This window comes from Mchenga conophoros, linkage group LG15, assembly GCF_057382185.1.
Source record: "Mchenga conophoros isolate Kocher_MC1m ecotype Shallow Benthic linkage group LG15, M_conophoros_male_GT1.1, whole genome shotgun sequence".
In the NCBI taxonomy this organism is placed as follows: Eukaryota; Metazoa; Chordata; class Actinopteri; order Cichliformes; family Cichlidae; genus Mchenga; species Mchenga conophoros.
In genome coordinates, this window is record NC_140540.1 from 7764499 (window position 1) to 7783669 (window position 19171).

The 19171-nt window shown below is 41.7% G+C and overlaps 1 protein-coding gene across 3 annotated transcripts; it reads left to right on the forward strand.

Moving 5' to 3' along the window:
• The first annotated feature begins 58 nt into the window (after positions 1-58).
• On the forward strand, positions 59-12590 carry fez2b (fasciculation and elongation protein zeta 2b). Of its 3 annotated transcripts, XM_085246071.1 has the most exons (11): positions 59-465; positions 3989-4097; positions 4300-4416; positions 5391-5532; positions 7349-7476; positions 7900-8049; positions 8267-8347; positions 8825-8900; positions 9194-9259; positions 9562-9598; positions 9921-12590. In XM_085246071.1, exons 1-10 carry the CDS (start codon positions 161-163, stop codon positions 9570-9572), a joined length of 1185 nt encoding a protein of 394 aa, XP_085102197.1. In that variant the 5' UTR covers positions 59-160; the 3' UTR covers positions 9573-9598; positions 9921-12590. The 3 variants fall into 3 exon arrangements, with proteins under 3 accessions (XP_085102197.1, XP_085102196.1, XP_085102198.1); XM_085246070.1 differs by lacking the exon at positions 9562-9598; XM_085246072.1 differs by lacking the exons at positions 8267-8347; positions 9562-9598.
• Positions 12591-19171: the final 6581 nt, after the last annotated feature.

Sequence of the window (19171 nt, forward strand, 5' to 3'; positions counted from 1 at the left end):
CTCCATGGAAAAGGGGAGGGACGTCGCCGCGACGTCACGCGGCTCGGTCCGCCCACCCCGCTTCTCCTCTGTGTCTCCTTCTCGCAGTCTGGTCGAGAGTCTAAGCCGAAAGCAGAGAGAACATCGACGGTTCTAACTGAACCGAGAATCCACGGCAGTCATGGCGGCGCCGTTAGCCCACTTTGATGAGGACTGGCAGGACTTTAACGAATTCAAGCCGTCCTCGGACGTGGTCGACCCACTAGACAAGCTGAACTCAAACGTGGGTGATTCGTCGGGCCTAGACGATTTCTCGGATCTGGACAACAGTTTCTCTGGGGAGATCTGCAGCTTCAAGTCGATGGAGGACCTTGTCCACGACTTCGACGAGAAGCTCACAGTGTGTTTCCGAAACTACAACACTACGACGGAAAACATAGCTCCCATTAAACCTATCACCGAGGATAATTACTTGAAAGACGACGAGTGAGTGTGATTTTTTTTTTTTTTATCGCCAGTTTTCTTAACGCTAACTTTTAATCTCCCGGCTAGCTAACCACTTTAGCCTCTCCAGGCTAACCTTACATTGGCACTATGGGAATCTTAGCTAGCTTCAATCAGTGCTATGCAATATTTAGCCAGAATACACTTACGATAACACATAACTGAACGTGTTAAACCCATTATCTGTCACAGCTTGACTCGTTAAGTTGGTCTTTAAGAAGGAATAGCATTTTACAAGCAACAAATACAAAAAAATTTTGCTATCTAAAGAAGGAATCAAGAGCTATTTATGTGTGGAGGACGTGTTGATGCCACGTTAACAGTGCTGGTTTTCATGCTGGACTGCTTGATGTTGGCCATAAAACTAGTGATCCTTAAATTGTACATTTGGGAATAACTGAATAGTTGTTGACCCCTGTGCAAATACTCTGTCTCCTCCTGTTTTCAAATTGCCTTTCTCACACGACACAAAAGAGTTTCTGCTTTTGGCTTTCATGATGTTTCCTCTTTCTGGATACAGAGACAAGTATTCATAGATTTTATTGCTACCCTGATGTCAGCCTCCTTCACTTATGGTGGCTTATCAGTATTTATTTATTATATATTATCTGCTGTGCCACATGCACCTTGCATTAGATTAATGTTTAAAAACAGTGGGATGGGCAACAAAGAGAAGAAAATCCACAAAATGTCATGGTAAATGAAATAACTGGGTATGAAATAAGAATTTATCAAAACCTTCTATTGACTTCAACATCTGGTCTCACCGTGGACTACATAGCCAGGTGTGAAATTGCCTTAAGTCTGCATTCTTTCTAATGGGAGCAGACAGAAAGACAGGAAAAACCATCCCACTTCTAACTGCAGTACTTTTTGTACCTGAGTAAATATTTCCCTCATTTGCTGGATAGATACCTTCTTGTATTGTCTTGTATAGTGGTCATTTTTATAATTGTATGGTTCTGTTTAGGCTGAAATAGCTTATGCATAAGCCACATGATTCTGGAGCATCTGTCTTGTGTTTGACGATTGCTGTTTGGGTGTGCTTAATATCCCTAGATTGTCACTGATGGTTCCAAAATTCTAAACTTTAAAGGAGGATTCAAAATGGGTGTCCAGGAACCCAAGTGGGTGATGTCAAGGTCACTCGGTGGTTTTTATCAGTAAAATGTTTTCTATTTATTTATTTATTATAAATTCCACATGGAGGTACTTAGTTTATGTTGTATCTCACAGGCACACACACATTTACATGAAAACCTTCTATTAATTCAAAGCGGCAAGTCACATCAGCCCTGCAGCCAGTGTAGTTGTCACTTTAACTACTAAGCTGTCTTGACTGCATGAGTCACTCTCCTCCTCCCTTTTGTAACTAATATTTCAACACTGTGGCACTGTAAGATGCAAGCACACGATGCGGGGAAGCTTTCCTACTGCTGACATGAACAGAACAGAGGTTAGCCATGGATTTCTGCTTTTATAGAGGAATTATAGCGGAACACAGGATAAATTGATAACACACAAACATAAGTGTACTTATCATGTCTTTTTTTAGACACACAAAATAGTAGCACACAGTTAAGGCTGTAAAGGTTGCCGTACCCTTGTGATCAACTTGTCCAAAAGTTACTTGGAGTGAGACGTACCCACTAAGAAGTTTTAAAATTGGATTTGCAGGTTGTACAGGTCCCCCTCCTTATAATTAGAGGCATCAGAGTTTGCTTTTTCTCAGGAAACAGTGGTGGATGTGTGACCCATTCAGAACAACTTTCCTAAGATTCAAAAGCCTCCATAAACCTTTTCTAACAGTTTTTGACACAGACAGAGGGTCCAGAGGATTGTGCGTAGACTTATACAAAACTCTGCTTGAGCACCCAGTTTTGATTTTTATCCTTTTCTTTCTTTTTTTCCACTTCAGTGCAACACACAGACAGTTATGCACATCAGAGAGCTTGTCACAGCAAAAAGAAGTAGCAGTCTGTCTCACTTAATGATCAGTGGAATCCTGTGGGGAAGCTGGCATGACAGCGGAAAGAAAACATTTATGGTTGTTGTAGGTAAAGAAACAGGAAGCGGGGAACGTAATAATTGGACAGCAGCCTAGTCAAGCCTAAAGAGCAGTGCCAGACTCGGTGAGAGTCTTTTCTGGATGACTGCACTTTTGCGGGACGTGCCTAGACGCTTAACGAGTTCTCTGGCAAAACCATGCCTGAGACGAACTGCGGATAACAAATGTGTGTGTGCTTGAAACAAAGTGGGTAAAAAAAATTATATATATTTGTACCCCTGCAAGCATATACGTATTCTTAAAGTAATCCGGACAAATTTCCTCAGCACTGAGGTAAAAACAAACCGATCGAAAATTTCAATTGAAATAACAACCAGGCTTGTTTTTAAAATGCAAATGCACTCGGTGAAACTGAAGCTAATGGTGCGTTTTGGCACACGCTCACGTGGCAGAGACGGCGTCAGTGCTCAAGGCACAAAAAATAGTTCCTTGCCAGCCTTTGCCCTATTTAGAACAACCCAACAGCCCCACGCTTCCCAAGCTGTGCATGAGCACTTCAGGGAGAAATGTGCATGTTATATAAACATTTGCCTGTGTGTGTCTGTGTGTTTGTGTTTCCGAGGATGAGCAAGAGGCTATGACAATGCAGAGCCATTGTGACACATGGGTTCACAGCATCCATCCTCTCTGTGCTCGCACATGCAGAGCCAAAAGAGGAGGGGAAAAAATGAACCTCATGCATGCACACTTGAGTTTAAACCCTGAGCTGATTTGATTTTCTGTCCTAGAGTTTAAAAAAAAAACACGCAAAAGTACCCCATGGGGGACTAGATGAAAGTAGTTTCCCACAGTAATTATATAATTGAACCTAACCTTTATCCATTTCACAAGAATCCTCCGAGCCTGCTGAGAGTCTGTTAACAAATATGTTTTTATGCATGATGCTGGATTTGTGTTTAACAGTAACTTGTCGTGTTGAACAGACTCCGTGCCACCATCTGTTCGTCTCTGCTAAGTTGTCTGCCAAACTCGAATGCTGCACAATATTGTAAACATTCAACAGACTGTTGGTGTCACTGTAAGGCCCCCCCCCCCCCCCCCCCCCCCCAAATCACCCAGTGTTAGTCACACACTCAGAAAGAGCTCTAATAGTAAAAATTCTGAAAATAATTGGAGAACCAATAGTTTAACCACTGGTTCGTCACATTTCAGCAGACCCTGGGCAAATGACGTGTTTGTTAGAGCTGTCGCATTTATCAGCGGCTTCGGTGTGATTCAGCAGCAAGAACATGTTGAAGTGGTGAGGGGGTGGTCAGAGAACAGGACACAAAAAGTGCCAAGTAATCATGTGTCATACTAAAAAGAGAAGGACGCTATCTGTCCTGTGTACAGATAAAACTACTTTTCACCCGTCCTTCTCTGTTTTGCTCACTACTTCTCTTTATTTCTCATAATACCCAATCCTAACTGCGTCACGGATGCTTGTCTTTGCTCCAGGGTGTGGAACGCTCTGACGGATAACTACGGCAATGTGATGCCGGTGGACTGGAAGACATCGCACACTCGCTCCTTACACCTGCCTTCCCTCAACCTCACCGAACACGAGGTACCGCAGAGGCAAACACGGTCCAATGTCATGTCCGATGTTTATAACACACAGTAGATATACATTTCTAAAAGTGAAGTGCACAGATCGGTAATCAGATTGAACCCTCTGCCTTCAATCTACTTAACCACCTGTTTGTTGTCTCATCCAAGTTTCCTATCTGTCTCTCAATCTCTGCCCTCGCTTCTTTCCCCTGGGACAGAAGTTGGATAACCAATCTTTAGATCTGTCTGACGATGAGGAGCTGAGGGAGCAGATGGACATGCACTCAATCATCGTCTCGTGCATCAACGACGAGCCGCTTTTCACAGCTGAGCAGGTAAAACATTCACACCTGAGCACAGCAGTGTTGTGCTTTTGGCAGATGTTAAAGAAACTTTGATGTGGATAATTGTGCCTCAGTAGAATTGACATATTTTGCATCTTATGAAGAGCAGAAAACACAGTCTATCTATCCAGCTTACAAAGATGCACTGAAATCCTCAACGCAGTCACATTTGGCTAAAGATGTGTTTCCAATAGATTCACTTAGCAATCATGGCTTTGGGACAATAATGTTCAAAAGACATGCTATCCTGTAGCTCAGGGTTTTTTTCGCATCCATCATGCAGGTACAATGGAGTGATAGACTTTATATTTTGCTCTCAAAAAGATGAATAAACAGCTTATTTGTGTACTAAGATGTCTTAACTCACAGAAATGTAACACCATTTCAAAGTGAAAGCATTGCCCTATGATTTTGATTTTGTTTGTTTTTCTTAGAGATGCACCAAATTCATATGAATAAGTAGGAGCACTTTTATTTCGCTGCAGAGATTTGGATATTGGCACCATAACATGGATGTCAAAGCAGCATTATTTTTACGTGACAGAGTAGGAAAAACGTTTTCGTCACTACAATAAAAAATCATCATGTCAATATAGATCAGAACAGTTGTTCCAATCGTTTTGGTCATGTAAACACACACTGGGTTCTGCTGCTTTTTCTTGAAATCACTCACCTTATCCCCATGATTGGGGACCGTAGGACTCTGATTTCAGCCTATGTTTACGTGAACTAGCAATAATGTTTTCTGTGAGGGAATGTATGAAGCCTTTAGCATGGTGCTAGTTGTAATAGGAGGTGAGGATAAATGTTTTTTCATTTTCAAAATGAATTATTTTTTAACACAATTTAGTGGACTACATGCTTAATTTAGACATTTTGTTTCTACCCCCATACCAATACCAGCGTTGGTATCGATACTATTGATATTTGGATTGATCCGCCCACCTCTGTTGTTTTTTGTACAGGTGATTGAGGAGATAGAGGAGATGATGCAGGAGTCTCCAGACCCAGAGGACGATGAGAGTCCTTCACAGTCCGACTTGTCCATGCTCTCTCAAGACCTCAATGCTCTAAAACGCTCCGGGTCCAACACCAGCTACGAGGACCGTGAGTATCACCGTGTACCACTAAATTGCAGCAACATAAAGCTTTAAAGGCAAAACGCTTTGATGGTGGCGTGCTCGTTCCTCATGTCTGCGCTGTCCAGTGCGTGAAGAAATGGTCAGGCACATGCACTCGTCTGATAACATTCTTACATAACGCGTAACAAATGCGGACAAACAGCAAGTGTGTTGCCCCAAAATGTTATATAATTACAAGCGTATATCTGCCTAATGCTCAACTGGGGTGGAATATGCATTTGTACACAGAAAGCCTTAAGGCCATTTTGTTTCAGGTATTTGCATCTGTTAACTGCAGATTCTAGTGGGTTTGGGTTTTTTCAAACACTGGAAACAAGGACTGTGAGTGTCACAATGTTTGTCTGCAGTATTTAAACATTTACTCTTATTTGAAGGAATAAAAATAAGTAAAGCTACACAACATGTTGCCAAAATACCTTCTTTCTTCATTTCTCGCATTAAATTTGTTTAAGACGTAAAAGGTTTTGTGTAGGTTGTATATTTGTCTGACTTAAAAACATTCAAGTGTAAATTCTGTGGGGGGGGGGTTTTCCCCCAACAAACACTGTATAGACTTAAAACATGGCAATCCATAATCTATAATTTATTGTTACCCTCTGGAACTATGTGGAGGTGTATTATTTCATGGCCTTCAGGATCTTTTTTGCTGAAACCTTCGGGCAGTGGGCGTGTAGCCCCCAGCCAGTATCAGCATGAGGGCTGCGTAGGCAGGAGTCTATTAAAAAAAGAAATGTTGCGACCAGGTTACATCACTGTCTCATCCTCTGCTCTCTGTCTGTGTCGTGGAAATGAAAGCACCTCTATCGGTGCTTTCATTTGTGCTGACTTCCCCCATATTGGATCTCCTTCTTGGATCTCAACTTTTCCCAGCGAGACCTAGAAAGACATTCAAGAAAGAGACACGAAAACAGAGGATGCAAAGCTTCTTAATGAGAAGTAATCGATTCCACAACATCTGTGATAACTGCCGTCATTCTGTGCTACTTTTAGAAGTGCTGTATGTGTACGTCAGACCATCGGCACGTCCAGAAGCATCCTCGCTTCTCATCTTCTTAAGTCTGGATCTTAGTGGGTTGTAAGATGTCTTTTTTTTCAGTGAAAGACTGGGAGTCATTTCCATGTCATAAGAGAGAAAAAAAAGACACAAGGAAGCTTAAGTTAGCAACGCTACCCTCAAATTCAATTCAGTTAAGTTTTAGCACCAAATCACAACAATGGTTGCCTCAAGGTGCCTTTAAATTGTAACATTAACAACCCACAATAATAGAGAGACCTCCAACAATCAGATGACCCCCCTATGAGCAATCAATTGGTAACAGTGGGAAGGAAAGCTCCCATTAAACAAGGAAGAAACCTTGTTTAAAGAGGCCACACCTCCATATTTGTATGGAGGCATGGCCGTGTTTTTGTTTTTGTTTTGTTTTTTTGTGCGTTGAAACCTAACCTTTACCGAAACAATAGAAAAATAACAACATCTTCTCTGATTGACATTTGTTTTCACTAAAGCCGCGCTGTCTCTCTTTCTCTCAGCATTCGTGCTCTAGCTTGCTCAAACACTGCTGCATAATACACCTTTAAATGAATAATGCCTCTTTGTCTCCTTTTAAACTGGTACAGCAGATGCTTGTAACCTGGTTATTACACATGTGAATCTTGTAATAGCACTGAAGTAACTGATACAATGTAAGGATTTTGTAAACTGCTGTTCATTGTGAACACCCGTCAACCCACGTACACCATCTTCACTCTCCTCCTTCCTCGTATGTTCACACGGTCCTCAGGGCTGCGTCAGATGTCCGTGTCGGAGCTGACTGAGACTCTGGAGGAAGTGGAGGCGGCCATTCGTCGCTACAGTGAGGAGCTGATCCAGGCTCTGGCTCTGCGAGATGAATTGGACTATGAAAAGGAGGTACTTTGATTTATTTAATTATTTTTTTTAAATCCACAGCAAGGCAATGACGTTCAGGCAATGACAAATGGCGGCAAAAAAAATAATAGCCTGTCAGAAAAGCTCTGTAGTACTTTGAGGTAAATAAGCCTAATGTGAAAGGACAGTTAATCGATAACCTATTTGTTTTATAGCAGCAGCTCTCACAGTTTTCTACAAGCCTATGAACTGCTGGCAGCTTTATTTTTAGCCTGACTTGTCATTGTCACGATTCTGTCACACCGTTCTGTTTGTTTGTTTGTTTGTTTTTTTCTTTGAAGCATCCAAAAATAGATTTCTGGCATATTAATAATTATTTTAATGAGAATAGCAAAGGGTAGTGTGGTCACAATTAAACAGTTTTTTTTTTTTAAATTTTGTTTTGGTCTTTTTGCATGTATCCAGGTGAAGAACAGCTTCATCTCACTGCTCATTGAAGTGCAGAACAGACAGAAGGAGCACCGCGAGCTGCTGCGAAAGAAGAAGAAAATCCGGCACACGACTACGACGGGGCCCAACGGCCAGAGGACGGCCAGCACGCACATACCCGGCACGGTGAGTCACGTGGTCACGCTTGTGGAAGAAGACATGCATGACTTTGATGAAAGTGTTTAAATTATGAGGAGAGATGCATAACCTGATAAACGGTCTGCATGTGTGAGAATCTTTCATCACAGCACCAAAGGTTCTGCCAGGCGCTCTCCTTCTCTTCGCACTGAAACCAAATCCTTCTCATCTCTCGCTTCTTCTATCTTCCTCTCGCTTCTTGTAGCTCCTCACTGTGGAGGGACTCTCCAATATCATTCAAAATGGCCTCCGTCAAACTTTTGGCAACACAGGAGGGGACAAACAGGTGCCCCTGCTCTTTCCTCTTTCCACTTCCACTGCAGATAAAATTCTCTGCTTCTTCTGTTTGTTTGTTTTTTGTCCTGCCGCCATATTTGCTTCCTTTTGTGCAGCTGCAAACACATGCTTGCCATCGTTTTAATCTGTCTTCTTCTTATTTATTTATTTTTTAATTATTCTTTTTTTCCTTCACTTTAGTCATTCTTATCTTTGTGTTTTGTCAAATGTTTTTCTTTTTTCCAGCATGTACGTCTCATTCATCTGATATTTTTATTTTATTTTTTTTACCCTCGCTTCAGTAAACATTTTCTCTGAGCGGCTGCTGAAAGGTTGCAACCAGCAGCCAAATATTTACCACATGTTCATGTGATCTGCATGGCGCTCACAGATATCATATTTTTATTTTTTTTATTTTGGCGTGAAGCATGACGGTAGCTTTTTGTAGCTGTGTCATTGTATTTGACATAATTGACTTTCTTTGCAGTACCTGACCACAGTGATCCCTTATGAGAAGAAAGCAGGCCCCCCGTCTGTAGAAGATCTCCAGATCCTCACAAAGAGTGAGTCGAAAGTCTTATCAGAGAAACGCAAATGTGTTGCATCATCATTTGGAGGGTGTTTGGATTCATATATGAAGTAAACAATAATTTACATTCAATGATTACAATTCAAACCTGTGTGAATTTTATCAGTTGGACAAACTTCTTTTCATCTGCACCAACCCAGATAAAATGACATTCAGTAAAATAATATTGTGTTACCAGGCTAACCCGGTGTTGCTGTTTGATTGGGGCTAACCTGTCAGTTTGTGTGGTTGTTTTCTAAATGTAAAAAGCTGCTGTCTTCATTCTAGTCCTCCATGCCATGAGGGATGACAGTGAGAAAGTACCTGCCCTCCTAACAGACTATATTCTCAAAGGTAAGCACTAAGACTTTATATCAAGTCTATAATTTGACTAAAACGGAGAAAAAAACAGTCCAAATTTTATATCTCTCTCACAATCAGGTGACTTTATTCAGACACCCACACTCTGTTTTGTAATAAAAGGGGGGAAACGCAGAGTTCCCTTCTTTGTTTTTAGGGAAGCTGAGAGTGCAGAAACGTAGGCCACTGTACAAAGGTTAATTAAAGGAGAAGAGAAATCGTTTCCTTGCCACCCTTCAGTGTTGACCTGTACTTCCTTTGTCTTTCACCTGTGCCGCGTTGTCCTTTGGGGGTAGCTCTGGTATGAGAGCAGTGGAAACTGAGGTTTGAGAGGTGACCACAGATCCAATTCTCTCTCTGTGCGCATTGGTGACCTTAGCTATGCCCAGAAGCAGCAGCCGTCCCCTCACTCCCTCCTCGCTACTGTGGTGCTTGTTTGCTGCACTACACTTCCTCTTAAAACACAAAAGCACACCCATATTTTGCCTTTACTGCGAGCTTGTAGTGGTACCTACCTGTTCATGTGTGCTTCTCACCTGTAATTACCATTTCCTCTTCACTCACTGGGTCCGTGCTGTAGTTGCTTTTGCCTAATGTGCAGCTCTCCTTTGTGCAAATAAAGTAAAGGGCATTTCTGCTCTTGTTCTCTCCACAGTCCTCTGTCCCACGTAAAGTCAAAGGCGACACTCCTGTTTCCAGAACCATCCACTGGACCATCAGAAGAGGGTTCTGGTAATCCAGGAAAAACCCACAAAGTGGCCCCCAGTTTCCACATCATAGACTTTCTTTCCTTGTGGTACTTTTTTTTAAAAACTCTGTTGATCCTAGGATTTTAACTCTCCTTGACTCGTATATTCCAATGTAACTTTTAACTTTTTAATGCTTGAGTACTACATCTCTATGTATGTTCTGACTGCATGATAACTTGTCTATAGATGCCAGTAATCAGTATTAGTCTGAACACTTCACTTCCTGGTTTGTGCAGGGCTTTTTTTTTTTTTTGAGTTGTGAACAGTCAGGAAAATAACAAAAGTTCAACCTGCGTGCAACGTCATCAAGCTTGTGTGAGGTGAAATTTGCATCTGTGTAGTTCATGCCTGACAGGAAAAACGAATCCGGGCAGAATCTGTGAATCTCAAAGTGCCGGGCAAGTCGTGTTATGAAGTGTTGTTTTGTTATTTCCTCGGTAGGAATCCATTGCATTAATGGCATTTGTTGATGGTTGCACATCATGACAGCGTCTTAAGGTTGAAAACTGCTTGGTGAGGATCAAGGAACAAACCCTTTAATTTAAAAATGCAAAACTGTAGGTAGTGATGTTGTTGCATGTTGCTTTAGGGTTTGCACTCGTTAGTAGCTGTTAGCTGAATGTTAAGATGAAATATTTTGTATATGATGAAAGAAATTGCACAGTTTGGGGAACTTTTTTTTTTTTTAAATAGGGAAAAAAAGTGGAAAGACTTAAAGTCGTAGCTGGATGAACAAATATGTAAAGCATATTTTTGGATAAGGGGGTGTTTTTAGTGAGATAAGGGACTTTGTAAACATTTTGTAAATCTAGTCTGTTGACCTCTGAGCCCTCAAGTAGTAACCTCCCCATTCCCACCAATGTCATCACTTCCCCACGAGGTGTCATTTCACGAGTCTGCAGATACCTCATGTGGTAAAGTTCAGCATTAGTGGCAACAAGTCTGTCTGATTGTATGTTAGCTTGGTGTTGTAGCTCAAATGAAGTCAGATTTAGTAAATAGTTAAGCATCTGTTATTAGTTGTGGCATTTTTAAACCAGTCTCTTACATCTTTAGCAGTTAAATTTTAGTGGTAGCACTTTACTCCATCAGTGATCTGATCGTGTGCTGTCGTAGCACAGAGTACGTCTCAGTAGATTAGTGTGTGGTGAAGCAAAACTGCTGTGTAATGTCTTCGGCGGCTCTGGAGAACCTTTAACATGATGTCACCAAGGTTATTTCATCCCAGGCTTGAGAAAACCTTCAGGATCTGCACTAGGACTAAAAGTCTGGGCTTTCTTCCAAGTCTTTCTGGAAGTGCAATACTTACTGGCAGGAGTTGCCCCTCTAAAACCAACCGCGTCTTCAGCAAGTTGGCACGCTAACGTTCGAAACACCAGCCGCTACAGGTGCACCACACACTGTCAGATCAGGTCTAGCCTAGCTCTCAGGTACGATCATCAGTGTTAGTAGTTTAAATCATCCTCAGAAAGTTGCTGACATTCCTGAGTCGTCTTTTAGCAGCTAAACTTGGAGCTTGCTGCACTTCTATCTTAGAAATGTTCTCATGCATAGCAGCCACTCGGCTGAACCCGCTCAGAATCATGTAGTACGCTCTGCAGTCATAGCAGCAGCTGTAGCGCAGGTAACATCTGTAGAGGCTGCAGTAGCATCTGCTTGTTGTAGGGGTCTTCTTATAATAGCATAGCTGTGGTTAACACATCTGTCTTTTACTGGGTAATAATCGAACGCCTCGCTCTCGGAAAGGGGAGTGATGAAGATGATGAATGTCGGGGACCGCACAAACGGTTGCTTAAATGAATAGGGGGTCATTAATTTTGTAAAGGAAGTCAAAAGCTTGTAGTGCTGTGTTAAGACTATTTATATGTAACCTGTTTCTACTTTTGCCAGCTAAGAAAACATTCGCAACCAAGCATGTGCTGCATGCACTTTAGTGTTGCAAACACATTTCTTATGGTTAATGATTTGTCTGTTTAGGAGCATATGGATATTAGATTAAAGGGACAAGCAGAGTTTTTTTTTTATATAGTTTTAACTCGTGGTAAGTAATCAGAAGTCCTAAAATCAGAGGCAGCGAAATACTTAAATCATATCTTGAAAGGTGTCTATTGATTTGTCATAATCTGGTTAGGAAAGTGCTTGAATTAAACTAGCTTTTAATGCCATCTGTGTAAATAAAACACTGATTTATAATGACATGGCAGTCAGCACAGAGGTCACTGAAAGATCTCGTCTCAGGCCAGAGCCTCTCATCCGGCCTGCTCAGCAGACATATCAGTTCAACTACCAATTGAAAGATTTATATTTATATATGTACAACAAGCAATGAAATAAGAGGCTGCCTTTGTAAATGCCTGAAAATCTTTGTACAGTTAACAAATAACTCATTTTTTTAATGCAATATAATTCCCAAGTTTGGGGTTTAATGTTTACTGTCTCATGTGGTACTGCAATATATTAATTTATTATGTAAATGTTTGTTTTGTAACCATATTATTGACTGTAATAGTACAAGTGTTTTGTGCCCTCATTGCATTGCAACCCATTTCAAAATAAAAACTAGAGTTACCTCCTCATGCTTGTTTTCCCTGTTAATTTGCAGGTTAGGTCTGTGCATGTCCAACCTTGACCTTTCAGATATGAAGTGTAATTTCCTAATCTTTGCACAAATGTCTAACAGAGTAAAAAGTCCCATCCTAATTATTTTAGTGCATATTAAGTCACTGCTGTGTCAAAACTGTGTATTTGAATATCAAGGAAGACCATTTTTGTCAAGTTTGAAAAACTTTCCAATATGATGTAGAAATTATTCACATGACTGTTTGCTTGATGTTGAGCAACTCGGGAAGTGTGGCTGAGGAAGCCTGATCTGGGAATCATGCTTTGGATTTCATGGAAAATATGAAATTCACCTGAAATGAATGACTCATATTTACCAGTTTAATGTTATCACTGTGAAAACATAGATGGGAAAGTCATAAAACTAAGACAGTCTAGCGTTTTCCTCCATCACGACCCTCTAATGCATGCAAACGTGCAAGCAGCTCTTTCCAGGGTGACCGGAGCTTTCTCCCAAATGGTGAAAAATGACTGAATAGAGGCTGTTCATTCAGCTTTTTTTTTTTTTTTTTAAAACAACTTTTTAACAAACAAGTCAATTATATTTTACAGACCTGTTTCAGTTTAATAGCTGAACATTGTGGATTCATGAAACACCTCCAAACACATTTCTGTACGTTTACTTTTTTTTTTTTCCAAGAAAACAAACTTGTCATTTAAATTTCCAAAACAAATACCTTTACAGACCTAAATATGCAAGATGCAAAATGGACTTCCTGCAGACTTCACCAAGCTGTTGCACTTTGCTGACTCAAAGGAAAGACGTCCTCAACGAGAGAGCCGTTAGAATTATACAGTCCAACATAGATTTTGGCAAAAGACCTTGGTTGTTCCCAAATCTGGAGGAAGTAAAAACTTAATGGGAAGATTTAAAAAAGAATACCATGGGTCTACATAAGATGTCAAAGTATGAGGATGAAATATAGAAAACAGGAGTTTATGCATGTGAAAGAATTGCAAGAAATAGTCTAGCACTAAAACATAACAACGGTCGCCTCAAGGTGCTTTTATTGGAATGTAAAGACGCTACAATCAAATGACACCCAATGAGCAAGTACTTGGCGACAGTGGGAAGGAAAAAGCACACAAAACACAACGGAAATAGGGGGGGGAGAAAGAAAAGAAAACAGAAATAGGAGGGGGGAAAAAACAGATTTCCAAAAGCACAAGGGAAGTGTTTCTGGGGAGACAATAACCCGACGGACCAGTTGCAGGAACCAAAATATGCAATAAGAATCGCGCTGGGAGACACTTAAAAGAAGTAGAGGATCTATCGGTTTTGTGAAGAAAGAAAAGATGAGAGGTCAGAGTGTTAGCCTAACTATTAGCCTAAAAATCCGTCATCAGTGTTAGGTATTTTAGTACCATGGTAGCATTTACTGGATATTGTTTTATAGTGACATTATGCAGGAAAACTCTGTCATTCAATAAGGCCCCTTTGTTTTAGTTATTTTTCTCTTTGACCCAAGAATTGATGTGTGAGAATCACAGGCTGGTACAAGGTTGAAATACCACAGAGATCACTCCCTCAGCTACATTAGTTTCTTAATCTTTTAGACGCCTGTTGAAGGCCAAATGGTTTGTTTCAGATTTCACTAATGTAAGAACTCTTCGTTTTGTGCCTTGAAAATATGTCGCTGAGATAATCACAATTGTAGCTGAACTAATAAACTACACAAAGGATGCTTCTTCACCCATGGGCAGGAAGACACTGCCTTATCTTGGTCTGTACTGGTTTAAACTGATAAATCTGCTGTCTCATGAATTTTACCCTCTATATAAACTGTTGTACTTGTGAATAAAGTTGAGTCACTTTGGGAAGACAATCTGAAGCAGTCTCTGTTTTCTTGTTCTCCCAAGCTGCTCCCGAGCTCGTACTAACACGCTGAATGGCATGCTTGAATATTACTTGAGAATATATTTGACTGTGTTACAGACTAAGGGACATTCTCTGCTGATAGGTGAAGGTACATTCTCTGCTGATAGACGTCCACGCCTCGGAGGAAGTCGATCCACGGATTAGGCCCTGGAAACCGTTTCCTTCAATTTTGGTGTCAGAAGTGGGATCCTGACGAAGGTAGGCACTCGTCTTTTATTTTATAAGACTGTGTTATGCCTTTCTCAGTGATCCACATAGAAACGGGATACGCTGACGAGGCCTTCTTCAGTGGCCCACATAGTAACAAGTGGGATACACTGAGGAGCCTTCTTTAGTGGCCCACATAGAAACACAGGAAGTTGCCTGTTGTTTTGTAAATAAAAGCAGAAAGGACACAGGAAGTTGCCTGCTGTCATAAACTAAGAAGTTGCTCACCAGCAGAAAGGACACAGGAAGTTGCCTGGGGTCATAAAACGAGAAGTTGCTCGTTAAAAAGTGAGAAGTTGCTCACTAAAAAGATAAAATTGCTAGCAAAAAATCAAGTAACCTCAGGTGTGCCACAGCAAAAATAAATACTAACCTAAATCCTCCTAGCGTGTAAACCCCTCTGGAAATCACTGAACATGGGTCAGAATTATTCAAAGACCACAGACAGGTCCGATAAAAAATCTAAAGTACCTGTAAAACCAAAAATTAATAAAATACAAAATAAAGTCTCAAATAACGGCTCAGTACAACTCCCATTTCCGGTTACGTGTAACCCACGTCCGCGAATCGGTGAAGACGTCCATGATCACGTATCCAGAACGTGTGGAAGTGCTTATGTGACTGACTTTGTTTACAACTTACGGACTGTAAGTTCAATGCATTCTAATTTATTTCCGGAGCCCTATCCCGAACGATTATCGCCAGAAAACAGGTCAGTAAAACTGAAGGCCAGTGCAGATACTACCACGAAAGCTAAAAGTGTTAAGATAAAGTTGAATTTTGATGTAGAAGGCTCAGAGGAAAGTGAGAAACTAATGTATGCAGGATTACCCGCTCCAGCACAGCAAGGAAGTTTCAGAGGACGGAAGGATAAAAGTAGAGATATGTGTTTTTATTGTGGCTCAGTTTTCCAGCAGCCGCAGACACCCAGAGCAAAAATGAATTTGTGTATTTCATTTAACATAAAGGGTGAAATGTTTGCTGGCACTGATAACAGCTTATGTTTTCTCTGCCCTATGTACCGACATGATGGAGAAGGAACATCCTCTGTGTCAGCTGGACCCTCAGCAGAGAATGAACTCAACATCCTTTTTGTCCGGTACTCTATGTCACACACTGTGCCAAAAAAACGTGTACAGACGCCACTACCAGGTAATCCCATGACTGGGAGCCACACTTTTGTTTCTCTAAGGTCAAACAGTGATTTTGTCACATAACTCAGACATAGTTTATGACATAACTACACCATGTCGTCACATAGATCTAACCTACCCTATCGACTGTACTATTTCTGCACTTACCTTGCCAGCTGAATACCAGAATATGACATTGTGGTCTAAAAGTGAGAATGATATAGGATTTATTGACTGTACACTTTATCACGTACACCTATTAAAACACAACAAGCCAGTATATGTCAAGCAACATCCCATTTCCACGGAAAAAGCCGCAGCCCTAGATGTCATGATAGGAGATTTATTGACTACAGGAGTAATAAAGCCCACACTCCTGTCAATCCTGTGCCAAAGCCTAACAAACCTGGCGTATGGCGTTTCATACAAGACTTAAGGCAAATTAATGCAGTCAACATTCCTCTGCCACCTCTCGTTTCAGATGTTCACAGCATATTGACATGCATTGCATACACATTTTACCGTGGTGGATTTATGCTCCGCTCCTTTTTCTCAGTACCTGTGACACACAGCCGTTATTTGCATTCACACATAGAAATAAGCAGTACACTTGGACTCGTCTGCCTCAAGGCATGATAGACAGCCCTGCTGCTTTCTCAATGGTGATCTGTGCTACCCTGGACAGCTTTACTCCTCCAGGGCTGCACCCTGATCCACACGTGGATGACCTCCTCCTCTGTGCTCCGAGTGAAAAACTATGTCAAACTGCTACACACATGCTTCTCCAGCACCTCCAAAAGACTGGCCACAAAGCATCAGCAAAGAAAATGCAGTACTGTCAGACTTCTGTTCAATATTTGGGATTCACACTGTCTCACGGAAAACGTTCCATGACTGCAGACAGGGTCAAAGCTGTGACCTCCGTCCCTCGGCCCACTACACAGAAGGAAATGTTGTCCTTCCTGGGCATGGTGAACTATTGCAGACAGTGGATACCAGACTGTTCTTTTCATGACCACATTCTGCGTGACTGTTGTAAAAAAGACAAGCCTCCTCGAATACTGTGGTCCACAGAAATGACTGCCTCTTTCAATGCATTAAAGGGAGTGCTGACCTCCGCCACTCAAAGGTGCTGCCTGAATTGTTCAGGGAATGCCGGCCTGCCTGAGAGCAGTAGCAGCTTGCTCTATCATGATAAGGGACTGCGAGAAGCTCACACTCTCACATGACACTATTCTACACACCAATCACCAGGTCACGACCATTCTAGCAAACATAACTACACAACACATGACCGCACAACGTCGCTCAGGTTATGAAGCTACACTGACTTCAACAGCAAATCTCACTATAAAAGCAAGCAGCACACCCAATTCGCCAGCACACTTACTTATTCGTATGCTGTGTTCCTCTGACCGACAGGATGGTTCAGACGACCCTGACGATCATGACTGCATGACACGTATACAGGAATCCACAGCACCATGTCCAGATTTAGAGCAAACACCTATCCCAGACTCAGCCACGGTTTATGTGGACGGGTCCTGTTCAAGGCCGAGTGACAACTCATTTCTTTGTGGCTATTCAGTGGTAACAGTACCTGACATCATACTAGAGGCTCACTCATTACCATTTCACTCAGCACAAAAAGCAGAGCTCATGGCTTTAATACGCGCCTGTGAGCTACATTTGGATAAGCATGTGACAATTTACGCAGACAGCCGCTATGCATTTGGCGTTGTGCATGACTTTGGCACATTGTGGAGACAGAGAGGATTTAGATCTGCTGATGGAAAATAAATTGCTAATTCTGATCTTGTGCAAAGACTTTTTCAGGCTATACAGCTACCATCGGCCGTTGCAGTTGTAAAAACGAAAGGACACAGTACAGCTGACACAGACGAAGCAACAGGTAATGCCTTAGCAGACGTGACAGCCAAGGCTGCAGCTCCCACCTCCGCAGGAAGTATTATCTGTGCCCCTACAGCTGCCACTTGTTACACTCCCAGACTATTTAGAGACAAATGTTGATTTAAAATTTATACAAGAGCAAGCCTCTGCATGTGATTACACCTGTTGGGAGAATAATGACTGTACCTTAGATGACAGAGATGGCTTATACAAAATCTTAAGGGTTTGATTGCCCTCCCATATTCCCTGATGCCAGTCCTTGCCCGACATTTTCACTGTGTGAGTCATGTCGGACAAAGAGGGGTAATAGGGGCAATAAAATCAAGATTTGTAATTGAGAAAACATCACATGCAGTAAAAGCATATTAGCAACCTGTCTAACATGTGCACGAACTAATGTAGGAAAATCAAAAGCAAAACATCAGCATTTACCACAACCAGATTTTCCATTTCATACATTATGACTCCATCTGCAGTAACCACATTATTTCCATTTGAAATAAGACTATTTCCAACACCATGGTCAGCTTCCAGAGGGGCACCGCTAGTAGAAGGTGATGTATATTGCATTGTCCACTGATGTTCACAACCTGGTAGAAAAACTGAATAATAACTATCAGAAAGTTTGTCTCTCTCAGCCTTTCCCCTCCACGGTTCCACAAGTGGAGACAAGGAGATGCGTGTTGGAGAAGTCACTAAAACCAAGGACACTCTGGGAGGCCGCGCGTGTTCCAGCCCCAGACTGTACTGGCAGTGACGAAGAACCAGCATCCTCACAGACGGACAACCTCAGTGGATTCATGCCAGCAGGGTTAAGACCAGCCCCACCAAACCACCTAAGGCGTCGGATCAAGTAGATGACGTCTCCGGCGAGCCAGCGCCCGGATTCAATACACCTATAGATGACGACTCAGGCGAGCCAGCGCCCGGATCCAATACACCTACACACACACAATCACTGATTAACACACAACGCCTGAAAGAGCCAAGACTCAGAAAGCCCTTTGATCCCCCGCCTGAACAACAACAAGGTACTCGAACATCCAGCAGGAACAGAAAGCCTAGAGTACCACACAATGTCTAACCTGATAAAGATAGACTCGTTTCATCCTGATAATGGAGAAAATGAAATGCCCATTGTCATCACACGAACCTGGGACCAGGCCAGGAGACGACTAAAGAACTGTCTTTTTTATATATTTAGGTTATTAATCATATCTACTGCATTAACCTTAGGATTTTTATTTACTATTTCGTATTGTAAAGTGCAACCCTGTTCACATTTCTGCAAGCCACATTTTCAATGATAACCCATATAGCTACTAGTACAGCTACTTCAATGTATTTGCAATTAGCACAAATTGATCCTGAGGATGTGCCAGATGTTACCAATGATGTTCCTGATGTG

Coding starts and splice junctions, on each gene's coding strand:
- fez2b (XM_085246070.1), top strand. CDS start 161: ATGGCGGCGCCGTTAGCCCACTTTGATGAGGACTGGCAGGACTTTAAC. Junction 4,098..4,299: donor TCAACCTCACCGAACACGAG/GTACCGCAGAGG, acceptor CCCCTGGGACAG/AAGTTGGATAACCAATCTTT. Junction 8,348..8,824: donor ACACAGGAGGGGACAAACAG/GTGCCCCTGCTC, acceptor CTTTCTTTGCAG/TACCTGACCACAGTGATCCC.